This window comes from Wyeomyia smithii, chromosome 1, assembly GCF_029784165.1.
Source record: "Wyeomyia smithii strain HCP4-BCI-WySm-NY-G18 chromosome 1, ASM2978416v1, whole genome shotgun sequence".
Classification (NCBI taxonomy): Eukaryota; Metazoa; Arthropoda; class Insecta; order Diptera; family Culicidae; genus Wyeomyia; species Wyeomyia smithii.
Window position 1 is genome coordinate 134,610,974 of NC_073694.1, and position 15,977 is coordinate 134,626,950.

Sequence of the window (15,977 nt, forward strand, 5' to 3'; positions counted from 1 at the left end):
GTAAAGTATGGCTCACCGAACTGATCTTCGATGATCATTCGATGTGTCTGTTCCGTGCATGTTAATCTGAGGCGGTTTTTGGTATAGAGTGATTTGCTTAGAGCCGTTTTGTCGCATTTGACCTGATAGGTCGGGTTTTATGCCGGGAAGTGCGTGCTGTTGGTTAGGTACCGGTCTGGTAGGAAAATTATTATATGGTGATCTTGGGACATTTTGATTAAATTGTGGTCTGAAGGTTGAAGCATAAAATTGGGGTCTGAAGTTTGTTGGTGCGGCTGGGGTTTGACCTTGCGGTCGGAAATTATTTGAAGGAAACTTCCTAACATTCTGATCGGGGTACTTATTGATCTGCCAGCTGTTCTGTTGTGGTATAAGTTTGAAGGTTGCTTTGGATTTTTTCTCTTTCTTCCGTTGATCCGCGTCGAATTGATCGGCAGCGCTTTGGCGTGCTTCGTTTAAACTTTTTGGACACGACGTTCTAGTAAGCGTCGAGTACGGTTCATTCAATCCATCTATGAATGCGTTCGTAATCATGCATTCATAGTTCTCCGTCAGGGTTTTTGCGCAAATTCGCATCTCCCGATGGAGTATAATTTTGGCCGTGATGTCGGCTAAAAGCTCTCGACATTCACTATAAAATTCTTCAATACTTTTTGAATCTTGTTGTAAGTAATTAATTTTTGTTATTAAACTGCACAAATCTTTTTTATCACCAAAATATTCCTCTAACGTTTTCTTTATTTCGACTCATTCAGTGTTTGTATGATTTTGAACTAGCACGTCATTAGCTCGGTCTATTACCTTGTCACGAATGATGCTGTACCATAAGGGTATAGCAGTTGCTTCGTGCTCTGGTGTGGGGCACAGTTTTTTCGCAAACAGCAGTTTACTTTCGACTGATGCCAACCACGAGGAAAGGGTTTTCGGATCGCCGCCATATGGCGCGATCAATTTAATGGCATCGGGCACGCGCGATGCATCGAACCTTGTCACTGTTTCTGTCATTACCGGATCTACAGGCACTGTTCGACAAATATGTGTACTATTTGAGGCTACTGCTGCCTCTAAACTCACTATTTTCAAACGCTGTTGTTCTAATTGAGCCAATAGCTCATCAATTTTATTTTGAATTTCTTCGGACATTTTCCGTGTAAACATGCACTTGATTGTTGCAATTATTCGACTGCACCGTAATATTTAATTTTATAACGTTTTTTATTTTCACTCTACTTACGGTTAGGTTCGCGGTAAGCCGCCGCGTTGGTTAAAAATATGTTGGTTGTCGTCGCCTTGAGGGGTGTAGATCTCTTAGCCGCGGTTCCGGTGATCCAGTGTTTGTGATCCGTCGCATGTCCTTAATATCCTGTTATAGATGCCTTCTAGCGGGTGACGATTTTCTCTAGTATCTGCCAGTCAGCGGGCGAATCAACTAACACTTTTCACTAACTTTGACCAAGAAGAATCCTACCGACCTAAACCAGTTACATATGGATATCTTCGGGGTGTGTTTTTAAAAAAAATAAAAGTGAACTGTTCGGCTTGAAGAGTTAGATAATAATGATTTATATTTTATTTCGTAAGTGTTACAGAGGCCTAACTGCTGATGTAAAACTAAGTCGGTGCAAAAGTAATGTGGTCATATGTCGTTGTCGTCAGTTTTAGACGCTAATGCAGCGCATTGTTGTCTCGTTCCGTTGAATTGACCATCGCCGCTAGCGCGGTTGCTATCTGCTGTTGTTGTTGTTGTATCCTCATTAGCTGGTCTAACATGTGTTTGGTTGAGTCCGGTGCTCCGTCAGGTGTAAGGTTTGAATCGTTTCTAACTCATATATATTACCAAACGAACACATAAAAACAACGTAAATTCACGCATAATACGCACAAAAATAAGTGAAAACACAACAGCTTAATAAAATGCGAATACCTAATTTTGTCATTGTCATTGTTAAGTGTATAGCCCGTGCTTTCCGCTAAGTCAGCATATCTAGGGACTAACCCCCTGGTCTATACACCTATTGTAATCCTTCCCGTTGCACGTGTCGGCATGTGCGATACTCTAGACTCACATGGGTGGTCGTATCCGGGTCCTTCCCTGGGTAGGCGCAATGTCCGGCCAGGTTCTGGTACATTAACTTACTAACCCAATTCCCATTCTGTTTCATTCAAAGATGTTAAAGATAAGATAATATAATGATAAAATAGTAATGTTCAAAATATGATTGATCGTTACGAGTTTATGGTAACGATCAATAATACTTACGATAATAATTATAATTATAGATTTTAAAGAAATATAGATAATAAATAATAATTGGTTTATCTGTTTGTGAATCCAATGCTCGATTCCTGGGTCTCTACCTCTCTTTTTATTCTAACGTGTATTGGTGGGGATCGTGGAAATGCTCGTGAAAGCTGTTCTTCCTTCGATGTTGTGCTTTCCCTTGGTGTCGTCTCCGTTGTTCTCTGTTATTCATTGTCATGTGCATGTGCTCGGGTGTGTTTCAAATTATGATGGGTGCGGAAACGAGAGGAAGGAAAGGAATGGAATTTAATTGTTAGTAACGGGTAAAAAATAAAAAATAAAATAAAAATAAAAAATATAAAAAAATATTTAAAAAAATAAAAAAAAATATAAAAAAACTTAATAAAATTAAAAAAAATAAAACAAAATAAAAAAAAAATAGAAAAAAATATAAAAAAAAATAAAAAGAAAATAAAAAAAATAAAGAAATAAAAAATAAAATTAAATAAATAAATAAAAAAAAGGTTGGTTAATTTGATGATCGATTTGTGAAGAAGCAGCAGAGTATCCCCAATCCAGCGGAAGAGTCCGGTGATGCTCTCCTGGCAAACCTTTCCGTTGTCTCATCGTTTAGCGCCACCCAGGGGGGACTTGGCCCTGTACCCAATGCACTCAATATCTCTCCATCGCCCATCTATTCGCAATTGCTTGTGATACAGTGGACGAAATATCATTATTAGAGATAGTTTACAGACGTCTTCCAGTTAGGAAGATCGACAGGTAATTGGTGGGTGTTCACCTGGCTCTCCGTAGTATGTGTTATGATGAGCTTTCCCCCCCCAATAAAATGCGAATACCTAATTTTGAGTATAAATTTGCATTGGGTTTTTGATATTGATGATTCAAGGTATTCAATTTCACCTAAATGATGACTTCCGTGCAGGTACTCAAAAGTAGGTAAATCACTTTTACCTGAAAGTACCTTCCCGCACAGAAGGGCTGATTTGCGTCAAAAACACGCATATTTGGGTAGTTTTATTTTTCTGTGTACCTGATCAAAAGTCAAAAAAGCAAAAGTTTATTAACCATGTTTTGCATAGTCCCATTTTGAAGTGTGACACGCACTGAATCTCTTGACAGCTCATGAGCATCCAGAAGTATTCGCGACTACGACGTTGAAAGAGATTTTTAAGGTTGTTCGCAACTAGGCGAACTCTCATATGCAATTGTCAAAATGTGTGATGACAAAAGCAAAAATATTTCCTTCCTTCTTTTTCTTATGCAAAAACCAAACAAATATCAGCATCTTCGCAGTCGCGAATAGGACACCTGAAATAATGTCCAATGGCAAGAGATGGCGCTTTTTCAGTGGTAGTAAAATCGAAATTTCTCCGAGTATTTTGCCTATTGACCGAGAATACAGCTATCAAATGTCTTCTATACATTTTATTCTATCTTTCTGGTACTTACTTTCACTAAACGCAATCTATTTTTATCAAAACACATGTTTTTCCTATCTATAACTCCATTGAGTCTTACTACCATTCGTCCATGAGCTCGTTGTGTTGATTTTGACAACAGATCAAAATTAGGGCGAGAGCCGTGTGGTTGAAAGCGGATGCGCACAATACTTATTAAGGTGGTTCAAGGTTGCAAAAAGCAAGTTGTCTCTTAGAAATCATCATACAACGAAAAAATGTGACAGCTGTCATTTTTTTCTTAACCGAGTACTAAGTGGTGCCGTTCTCGGCAATATATTACCGAGACCCGGCAAAAAATTTTAAGTGTGTAGTTCTAAGAACATACTTCTGTCATGTAATGGATAAGTGTTCAGAGAAGCATATTGAAGACAAATTGAAATATCTCTCAATTTGTCTTGTTCCTATTGGACTTTTTTCCAAGGAAGCTTCAGTGGCGAAAAATAAACATTTTCGTCTGTACCGATCAAATTTTTCACGAAAATTTTCTAGGCTAGCCTGTAACCGCGACATCCTCAACAGGTTGCTATTGAATTCGGATCTTTTGATTACGATCTCTAGGCCAAAATCCAAGAAAAACGGTTAAAATTTTTCGTCCGAAGCAATGCAAATGTTGCGAGTGAAATGTTCGTGCACGGACAATGATGATAATACTAGTGGAAAGTATGCACAATACGATAAAGCAATGTACCGGGATTAGATGGGATCTTGAACCCTGTCATGAGAAGGGCTATGAAACAGAAGCCCCGGGTTATTTCGGGTAGTCATGCTGACATGCCTGGACAATTTCATATTCCAAAAGAGATAGAAGCAACAGAGTCTGGTCTTATTTTCGAAGGCAGATGACTTGCTGGCATAGATTCCGAGTTATCTGCTCGACACTACAACAAACTGTCGGAAACACCGAGGGTTCAAACGGTCTGTCAAGCTACCGATTCGATTTATGAAAAGGCAGGTCTACGGTGAATATCTATCTACCCTTATCCTTATTGTGGTGCCTGAATACGATCCTGGCACTGAGTGAGAAGACTAAGGCAATAAAGAGCGTGCTTTTATATTCATGGAAATTGATTTGTTTTATTCAGTAGATTTAACTATCGGCAAGTATCACGCTTATCAAACATAAACTAAGCATCAACAGCTACCTAAATATACTTAAGGTTGCGAGAGTGAATCGCAGTGTCATACGATGTAATTTGCATCCTGGCTGATATGATGTTTATAAGCATCATCACCAAAGAGGACGTAGTGTTTCAAGTCATTCATTTGAACTTCAAGTGTGATTTTTGCTTCGATCACCTTTACAAATTTTGAATTTTAGAAAAACGTTGCACCCAAACATTCGAAAAGGAATTCTTCATATAAGTCTTACAAAAAGCATTTTTATTAGTGATATTTTTGTTCACTTTTCTCTTTTTATACTATTGCTGTTGCTTCGAATACATGAAATACATCGACTTTGCGTTTAATTTAAATACAAGAAGGTATTAGATAAATACTTACCGGACTATTAAATAAGAACAACAGCAATTCTACGTACATACAATTATTGAAATGCGTGACCACTTTAGTACGGACGAGCCTATAAAGTATCAACAGGTTCCTCCTTAACTTCCACCACGACATCATCTGTTAATAACATACAAAAATATAAAGAATTTATAAAAGGTAAAAAAAAGGTCGAAAAGAATTATATTTGGTAAAAGTCAAACTTTGAAGCGCCAACAAAAAAAAAACCAAATTGTTAAATAGACTATTAACATAAACAAAGCTATAGCGAAGTTGCACCGAGATCCAAAGAAATTTTTGAGAAAAAATATCACACAACATTCTTTCATGTATGCTTTGTGTGCAATTACGACGAAATCAAAATCACACACACGCACGCATGCACGCACACATACACGCAGGCACACAAACACACACACACGCACGCACACACACTTTTTTAAGTTAATTAACAGTTTCTTGTTTGGCGCTTCAGAATTTATTTTAATGACTTAACAATAATCATAACTTACCACTGCCATTCGTAACATGATCATCTTCAACTGCTTTTTCCGGAGATATTAGGAGTAATTCCTCACCTTCTTCAATTTCTTCCTCCAATCGCTGCCTTTTGCAATTGGCACTATCAACCCGCTCCTCGTCATGAACATCAGCATCAGTCTTGTCTACATCGTCAGTTTTCATAGCATTCTGACAGTCGTGTGTGTGCTCATTAGTTCGTACAAGTAATCCATTCCTGTGCAAAAGCATTGCTACTTTACAACCAACCGTCCGGCAACGATAATACCGTGCTCGATCTCTTCTCGTGTGGCCAGCCACAAACATTGCCCCCTTATGAATCAAATAAAATCCCCGTTTTTTACCTTTCACATCTACCAGTTCATAATCATAGGAACCTTCGTCTTCCAAATAAGAAACAGAATCTGCAGTTTCTTCGGGATCTTGAGAGTCGATCGAATCTTGTGATACGTCCTCTGGCATCGTACATGATCTTGATAGCGCATCATCACAATCGGCTTGTTCTGGTGGATGAGAGTGGCCTTCATCATTTGATGGAACAAGGGTGCCATCATTCTGTTTAAAAACACCTCCACGGCATTTTAAGGGGATTCGCCGACAGCATCTCCAATGCTCCGAGCCATCTTTTCTGGTTAAATAGAAAATATATCTATAACCTTCGTGTACAATTGGTTGACCTATGTATGGATGTTTTCTATTTGTATCAGATTTGATCGGTGAGGCTGCATTGGAATCGCCCCCAGAAACGATTGGACTAGATGTTTTAGGTTTGGTATCAATTTCAGCATGTTTTCGTTTCAAACTTTTGGGAGAATCTGAAGTTACTATTTTTTCATGATTGTGATCAGGCCCTTTCACCACCTGACCATCCGTAAGACGGTACATAGAAGCATTGCATGAGCTTTTAGCGCACTTCCAGAGCACAGCCCCATCATCTCTTTCGTGGGCATAAGTATACCGGTGGCCTCCTAGTAAAAGCATACGATTATCACTTTTACTATCAGCTTCTACAATGTTTTCGGTTTTAATGATAACACTACTATTTTTTGTATCAACAGACTGGGAAGCTGACATTTCTTGCTTGGTTTTGAACGGTGCGGAATGATGATGCTGTTTTTCGCTCACTGGTGCCACTCGACCATTCGGGAGAAGTTCAATGGGAACATAGCAACGGCGATTTATCGACGGCACGTAAGTGTGACAATACCAAATTCCAGCTCCATCAGTTTTTGCACGCGGAGTCGTATACCGGTGACCACGGTGTACTAAAATGTTGCTACCATTTTTATTCTGTACAATTTTAAATTCCTTGGAACCTCGTCCTACTTCACGCAAATTAGAAAGATCAGGTTTATCGTGCATATGCAAAGAATCATCCAAATTCATTACACGACCATTTGTAAGTAACATCAAAGATGCCGGACAAGCTTCACTAGTTTTACATCTATAAAAAACGCAACCATCATGCTGTTTATGCTCGAAGTCGTATACAAAGCCTTCAAATACGATGAAATTTCTTTGTGATGAACTTTTCATGAAGATATATCTGTAAGAGAAGAGTACATTTGAAATAATTATGTTATTATGTTGTATAACGTTTTTCACGATAAGCAAGAATGGGGAACTGGTAGCCGCAAGGTTACAGAGTCCGCTTTGATAAGCGATTGGTCATAAATTCGAATCTTAGTACATATCTTAGGACGGTCTCAGAGGAAATTTCACGCAAGGACTTATTCTCAAATTGCTTTTCCTCACGCTAAAATTCCAAAAAAAGAAAGTCACACACAGTTGAATGAGGATACACCTCTCCAGGTAACTATAATCGTCAACTTGGCAGGGTAACTAACAAGGCTCGGTAACGGTAAACGTGTAGAGAAAAAGAAGTAAAAGTATAAAAATCCGTCACTTATCAATGACAATTAGCTTTTTTTTCGTCACTGTAGTTGCAGATGAGATGCCAGAGTTAAACTCGGTCTCTGACAACAACGACTGTAACACTTTTTTCTTATCTTCTCTAATCGACAGTAAAGACGTGGCCAGTAGCTCAGCCACCCCCGTTATGGATCTATATACAAAGCGGAAGCTACCGAATTGTTGTAGATTGAAGATGGTAAATTAGTTAGGTTTCTTGATGCAACTTTACTAGCTCAGATGCATCTCAAGTAGCTTGCTGCTATGCTAAAGTGATCCGTTTTAGCTTTCAAACTACACCTGAACTGCACTTGTAACTCTAAGAAAAATGAATGAAATATATGTGATACGAAGTGGTGTAACACCACCGCAAAAAAAAATTGACATTATATGGTAATTTTATCGAAATATTTTCCGGTTGAACCCTATATCTTTAGAATCAAAAATATTTTCAATCAAATCTATTGTTTAGATTACTTTTTTGTTGAAATTTTAAAATACACCGTGTAAAAAGCTTTCACGAATGAGTACCTACACCACATTTTTTGCGTTACCCAGAATGCTTACCTCCTTGATCCAATAAGGGACTCATCACCCTGTTCAGCCTCATCCTCGGATTCTTCATTGAAAGAGAGTGCGGGGAGTTTAGTTGTTTGTGGAGACATCTTTGATTTAATTTGTTCTTTTGGGACTGCAGTTTTTATCGGTTGAACAGGCGATACCGGTACTAGGGTTGGTGGTGCTGTAAGCTCAAGCATGCTACCGCCTTCACAATTTGGTGAATGTGTATGCCCAGCACCAACGGGATCTATTATGCGACCGTTAGTTAGAAGCCGTAGCATTGCAGGACATTTTTTAATCTTTTTTCGTGTGCAACAAAGAGAAATTATACCATTTGCCAGTCGATTTTTTGCCCAATAACGATAACCTCTATAAATGAGGGATTCACCACGTGATGTTTTCACGATTCTATAATCATCATCTCCATCTGCAGGTATGGGAAGAGGAGGATGTTGCTCCAATGGCTCCTCTGATTGTGAAACGGTGATAGCCTGTGATTCCACTGGAAACCCAAGAAATTCTTCCTCAGCTTCATCTTGACTGGGGGCATGATTGTGGCAGTGTTCATTCGCCCGTATAAGTTTTCCATTGGAAAGAAGTAGTGCTCCCATTGGACATTGAAGTCTCTTAACCTCCGAGCATCTATAGTAAATACTACCATCCTTACGTATCCATGTATACCAATAGCGGTACCCTCGGCATATAAGAATTTTATTTGAACCTTCTTCTATAAACTTATAATCTGTTATACCATCTATTTCTGGAATCGAACGGCTTTGCTCCATATTTGAAGAAGCAGGATGAACTTGTGCCTGACTTGGATTTTCCGAGTTCGTTGGTGTGTTAACCTTCGATACAATGGCTCTTTTCACCTGGCCTGGAGGTGGATGATTATGTGTGATCTGTGCTTCGTTAGCTGCGTTTTTCAATACACCATTAATCAGTAAATAGACGCCCGCTGAGCAGTGGTTGCTTCTTGCCCAGATACATCTCCAATGTGTAGTTCCATCGTTTCTTTGATAGTTGAGACGGAACCGATGACTGTCGTGTATAAGAATATCATTCCCAACACGATTTTTCACAATTTTGTAGTTTCGGGTTTCTTTTGCCTCAGGAACTACTGATCTGGCAACTGAAGCCTGCCCTGAGTTGTTCATTGCGTGAGAGTGCTCATGTTCTCCAGTGCTGAGCAATCGTCCATCTGGGCGTAAACGCACGTACGCATAGCATTTATATCGTTTACGGTGAGCACATCGCCAAACTGCTGATCCGTCGCTTCGGTTATAAGACAGGTAGTAACGCCGATCTTTGAAAATAAGTGTATTTTGATCCTTACGATTTTTGGCAATAACGTAATCACCATGGTCAATGTAACGTTCTTCATCCCCGCGTACTAATGATACCTCCTGCGGTGGAGACGGCAGGACAGCTGCTCTATTCTGTAGTAATCCGGATGAAATCGCCATTTGTTTATTCTAAAAAGAAAATGAAAATGTATAATATTAATATTCATTTATCTTTCATTTCTGGTCATCAATTCAAGCGTACTTGTAACGAGCCTGCCATTGAAGGTAATGGTTTAGCATTTGCTCCGCCACTATGCGAATGCTCCTTTCCATTACTGGATGTAACGATTGTTCCATTGTCACGACAAAATAGAGCAGCACGACAGGTACGATTTTTGAAATGTACGCATCGCCAATATTCGCGACCATTCTTCTTCCGTACTACCAAACGATAGTAGTAACCTTTGTGCTCAATAACATTTCGTGCGTAGCTCGTGGAATCCGAAGTAGATTGCTGTGCAGGTTGCGATGTATTTGTTTGGATATCTTCCTGTTGTGACTGTGATGACTGAGAACTAACGCCGGGGATTATGTTCAAGTAGTCATAGAGAGGATTAACTCTAGTTTGTGCTCCCCCTTCCAATTTTTTGCTGGCTTCCATAGGTTCATGATTATGTTCTGAGCTACCATTTTCTGGTACAATGCGATCGTCTGGCATCAGGTGAATGACGACACGACAGCTAGCATTAGCACGACATTTCCATGAAGAACTTCCATCCTGATTACGATTCCGAATAGAATACCGGTAGCCTTGAAATACCAATGTCATTTGCCCTTTACTATTCTTAAACAATCGATAACTACGTGTCTTTCCGCCTGAAGAAGCCGAGATAGCTCCAGATTTGTTAGATGCACTTCCAGCAGAGCTAGAAGATAGAAGACCAGCAGCTGTGTGATTATGTTCGGATTCGCTAAGCATTTTTAAATGGTTGTTCGGAAGCATTTTAACAGCTACACGGCAACTATCGACTTGGCAAATCCAAATGATGCATTTATCCGGAAGTTCCTTGATTTTACGATAGTGAAATCCTTTCCACTCAAGATTATCACCCTGTCTGTTATATGTTGTTGTTTGATGGGAATCTTCCGTTGTTGATGGCTGTAAGGTAGGCCTGGTAGCTCTTTCAATTGCTGGAGGTAATTCTTCCAGAGGCCTATGATTGTGTGTTATTGAATTTTGTTCCGGTGTACCGTCTGCAGCAACGGTCACTACTACCATACATGTGTTTCCACCCATGGAACATCGCCACACTGTTGAACCATCGGGACGATCGCTTCGTTTGCAGAAACGATAACCTTTGTGAATCAAGCATTCTCGATTGCTTTTATTTACACTATAGTAGTAGTCGGGATGTTTAGATGGTTGAGTGACCGGTGGCGGTTTGGCTGACTCCTCACTTGTCACTTCTTGAAAAAGACAAAAAAAAATACTTTAGTGAATAATAATGATCGATGCAAGTAGGAAAACTAACAACTATATTTACAACATAATTTATTGATTATAGATAAATCACGTATAGTGTACACCGTAAAAAATGTTTTGCGATGAGGACCATATTCTTTATATTTATTCGTTTTTTTTTTCCTTGCATATTTATGTATAGGATATCGGCTCTGTTATCGTCAAGTTTGCCCTATTATCGTCCTAATCTAATCTTTTGCAGAAAGATTCTCTGCAATATGAAGAACTTTCAAGTAAGAAATTAAAGCTCTATAGAACATCACTTACCCATCTGACGATAATATAGGATAAACCCAGAGATGCCAGATGTTTTTGAAAAATGTCTGCAACTGCTCGAAAAACCGGAAAATTCTGCTTGAAATCTAAAAAAACTCCGTGATTGGAAAAAATTTCGCTCGCGCCAGCAAAAGTCTACAAAAATCTGCAAACATTTTGAGAAAAACTGCGCAAATATAAGGAGAATCTGACAAAAATCTGCAGAAACTATGGAAAATCTGTGAATATCTGCAAATCAAAAAAAGTCTGCACACGGACTCTAAAAATCTGCGTTTTGCAGACAAACCTGCACATCTGGTATCCCTGCTGCCTATAGCTTCAAAATTTGTGTTTTGTCAGTGCGTCTTTTAAAGATTACCTGAAACTTATTTCGCATCAGTCTTTGTCAAGACTACCTACTTTTTAATTTAACATTTGTTTTAAGTTTTTTCGTATCCTGAAATGACAGGGCGAAAAAAGAAACCACGCATCACTACGAGGAGAAAGAGAGAGCATTCTCTCTCGGACAATTCGAGTGTTTGCAGTGAAAACCCTTTTGATATTTTGCCTGAGCAAGAAGCTGGTGAAATGGAAGTTATTAGTAATGAAACTATACAAAATGTAAATTCTTTTAAAAAGGAGAAAGTTTCACCTATTGTGGTAACTATTTCTTCTGAATTTAATATTTTCAAAAAGGAACTTTCAACGTGTAACCGATTTCAATCTGCCCTATTAAATTTAATTCGAAGGACCACCCTAATAACCCAATTATTGTCAAGCATTCTATTATTCTTCAATCCCTTTATGCAAATTAGTAATAAGACGCCTATTAAACTGAACGGTCGTAATTTTGTCTTGATCCGAAAGTCGCAGAAAGAATATCGCTTACAATTCTGTGGAGAGGGTCGAATTTTTTTTTCGGATCGCGAGTTGGAGAGTGTAATACGTTAGATTTAGAGAAGTGAATCGCGGAATCGGGATCCTGTTTCGGTGTGGTGCGCGAGGTCGAAAAGGGGCTGGAATAAATTTCTAAGAGTGTGGCAGAGAGTATGCTTGGCGTGTCCGACAGCTGGGAAGACGCTGCATTTCGGGAGTTGTGCCAGATCGATTTGTTGCATGCTGATGAGATAGAAGATTCCGAGTCTGGTAGTGAAGAATTTTACTCTCCTAGTTATCGGCAACGTTTAAGTTTTGAAATTTTCAATCGCAAGGATCCACGCTATAAAAAGACAATGGTTGACCAACCGAAGCCTGATGTGCTGAGTGAAGCAGCATTGCGGCAGTTGATCACGGCTCTGAATAATATTGCCGTGAGAAATGTGCAACAACCGGTTCAACCAGTGGAACCGTGCCACGTCGTTTTGATGTTCGAGATGTGAAGGACATCGTGATAGCGTTTGATCCAGATGTACCAACCACGTCAACTGCAGAACAATGGCTGGCGTCCATTGTAAAAGCGGCTAATTTCTATGGCGGAAATGACGAGTGGAAGTTACAATGTGGAATATTAAATCTGCAGAGCGCGGCAAAACTGTGGTTTAGTGGAGTCACGGTTAACACTTGGGACGAATTTAAAACTGCGTTGGTCCGTGATTTTCCTACCTCGGTGGATGCGGTGGGCATTCATCAGGCAATGATGATCAGGAAAAAGCTGCCACATGAGAGCCTTGAAACTTACTTTTACAGCCATGTTGCGCTGGGTAAAAAGGGGCAACTGCCAGATGAAGCCACAATCAAATACATTGTCTTGGGACGCGAAGGAAAGTACGGAACGATTGCTCCGACGGCTTCCTTGCCCGACTTACTCAAACAATTGAAATGGTTGGCAGAAATTAGGGATTTGAAGCCCGCGGACAGTAATGTGCGTTCATCAACTAATCGTCCAGTGAAAACAATGGGAACAACGAGTAGCGTCATAAAGTGTTATCGCTGTGATGGTGAGGGTCATATATCAGCCAATTGCAGTGAAAAAAGTTCTGGAAAATCGCATGCTAATTTTGAGTGCTACCGTTGTCATCAAAAGAGCCATATCGCTCAAAATTGTGGCAAATCGAGTCCGAAACATTCTCCTCGGGCAGTGCAAGAAATTCGTCAGCCGAGTAATTTTGTAAAGTCCGTAAAAATCGGCAATCACGATCTGGATGCCCTATACGACTGTGGGTCTGCAGTGACAACTATTAAAGAGAGCTGCAGCGGTATACTGACCCATATCGAGCCATGCGATGTTGCTTTAGTTGGATTTGGTGGTAACAAAGTGAGAGTTCGAGAAAAGAGTGTCGAAGTGATCAAATTAGATGGAATCGAACTACAAGCTGATGTATGTGTTGTTCCAAATCGAGTGCAAGCGAATTCGATGATTATCGGGAGAGACATTATTGATAGAGAAGATATCAGGTTTGTAAAGGAAAACGGGAGTGTGCGAATTGTAAAGGTAGTAGTGCGACAACCTGATGAACAGAATGAACCTCGACCAGGACCGAGCGGCACTCAGAAAAACATGTACAGCATCCAGGCGTATGAACGATCCTCGCTGAAGAGATAAACGTCGATGGCGGTGATGAACAACGAGAGAAGATTAATTAGCTGATAGAGGGTTATCGGCCATGTTTCGCAAAAAATTACAAAGAGTAGGAACGGCAAAAAAGTGTGAGTTAGTGATAGGCTACTGTCATACTGAGGCGTCAAATGAAGCGAAGCGTTGAGCGTTTGAGAAGCGGAATAAACAGAAGCGTTGGGTGAAGCTTCCTATGACATACTGGAGCGAGCGTCGCAAATGCGTTGTGTTGTCATATTCCTAGATTCCAGTAGCGGTTTTGTTTGAAGGAAATATGAATTCGTCCAATGAAGATTGTTTTGCTTCTTCAAGCACGGAAAATTACGTTTTAGTGAACATAGAGATTTTTTCATGAAATAAAATAATATTACTGAAGTGAGTTGCGCTACAGACGTAGTAAAAAATATAAGAAGTTATTCTGAATTTTAAACCCGTTGACCCCGAGCAACGTTCAACTAGTTTATAATATCTGTTAGGATTTCAATAACCCATGTGAGCACAGCTAGTTACTCAGCGGCTTGCATTTTCGCGACCAAAGAAGTTCAGCATGCTAAATTTCTGGCCATTCAAATCAAAACTCAACAATATCAATCAATAATATCAGTGCTATTTTCCCGACGACCTGAAAATTTTTCCCGATAGTATTTTCTATCCTACTTGTTTTCTTTTTTAGGATTTAAGACCAAAATAAAGCAAATATTAAGAACCTGGCTATATCAGGTTTAGTCTGAACATGGATTTACTGCACAACCCTCTTTTAAACATTTTAACATTTTCTAAACGAAAATGTATTTTATTTGCTTTTTTCAATTACCAAACCAAAACAAAGCAAATATAAAGCACCTGGCGATAAAAGATTTAGTCTGAATATGGTATTACCGCGTACATATACGCGCGTCAAAACACTACTCGTTCTGTTTCGCCGCCTCTATCGACGCGTCTTTGCCGCTCCAGTATGACCGGTTTAAGCGTTTCATATAGACGTTCGAAGAAGTAGCTCGGACGTTTTTGCGACGCTTCTTGCTTCGCTTCATTTGACGCCTCAGTATGTCAGTAGCCATAGAGATGGTGGGTGCTGAAAAGCCAATCTATACGAGGCAATATCCGATGGAGTATTCGCGAGAAAAAGTGGTGGAAGAGACGGTAAACGACTTGTTGGCGGCAAATATAATCCAGCCCTCAACGTCATCTTATAACAGCCCAACAGTATTGGTGCGTAAGAAAAACGGTGAGTGGCGTATGGTGGTTGACTATCGTGCGATCAATGCGAAAACAGTGAAAGAATCCTGGCCTATGCCCGTGATCGAAGATTGCTTAAATCGGTTAGTTGGAGGACGGTTGTTTACTGCTGTTGATTTGTTCCGTGGCTATCACCAGATTCCGATAGCAGAAAGCAGCAGAAAATTTACGGCGTTTTCAACGTCGTTTGGACATTTCGAGTACCGCAAAATGCCATTTGGACTGAGTAACGGTTGTGTAGTGTTCCAAAAAATGATCGACACGGTGATTGCACCGCTGCGTTCGATCGGTTTCGTAGCATATCTGGATGATGTGACCTTTGGTGGTCGGGATGTAGACGATATGTTGGCAAAGTTCGAAACATTATTGAAAAGATTAGCAGATTTGGGATTAACAGTGAATCTTGAAAAAACGCAGTTTCTGAAGACTACCGTGAACTTTTTGGGCCATGAAGTCAGTGAGGGGGAAATCCGACCAGGAAAAGAGAAGGTTTTGGCAATTAGTGAATTTCCTGCACCAGTGAATGTCCGCAATGTTCGAGAATTTCTCGGATAAGCAAACTGTTTTCGTCGGTTCGTGAAAGAGTTTAGCATTATAGCTGAACCATTAACCCGATTGACGAAAAATGAAGTGGTATTTGAGTGGGGTGAGACTCAACAGGCTGCTTTTCAAACCTTGAAGGAAGCGCTGATGAGTCGCCCAGTTGTGGTGATGTAAGACCCAGACCGGAATATCGAATTGCATACGGATGCCTGTTCCCATGGACTATCAGACATCCTGCTTCAGCAAATGGGGGATGGTCTTCATCATATACGATACTTTAGTAGAAAAACGTCACCAGTTGAATATCGGAAGTATAGCTACGAATTGGAAGCACTTGCTATAGTTGACACAGTGGAAA

At 39.9% G+C, this 15,977-nt stretch overlaps 1 protein-coding gene across 1 annotated transcript in view; it reads right to left on the minus strand.

The window, feature by feature from the left end:
* Window positions 1–5,113: 5,113 nt before the first annotated feature.
* The window catches only part of LOC129717563 (uncharacterized), a 43,375-nt gene continuing 32,511 nt past the window's right edge, over window positions 5,114–15,977 (minus strand). Inside the window, exons 6-9 of the mRNA XM_055667550.1 lie at window positions 9,769–10,973; window positions 8,227–9,695; window positions 5,742–7,294; window positions 5,114–5,349 (exon numbers count right to left, since the gene is read on the minus strand). Of these exons, the coding sequence (XP_055523525.1) occupies window positions 5,303–5,349; window positions 5,742–7,294; window positions 8,227–9,695; window positions 9,769–10,973 (4,274 nt within the window). The 3' untranslated portion in view covers window positions 5,114–5,302. The remainder of the gene's footprint in view (window positions 5,350–5,741; window positions 7,295–8,226; window positions 9,696–9,768; window positions 10,974–15,977) is intronic.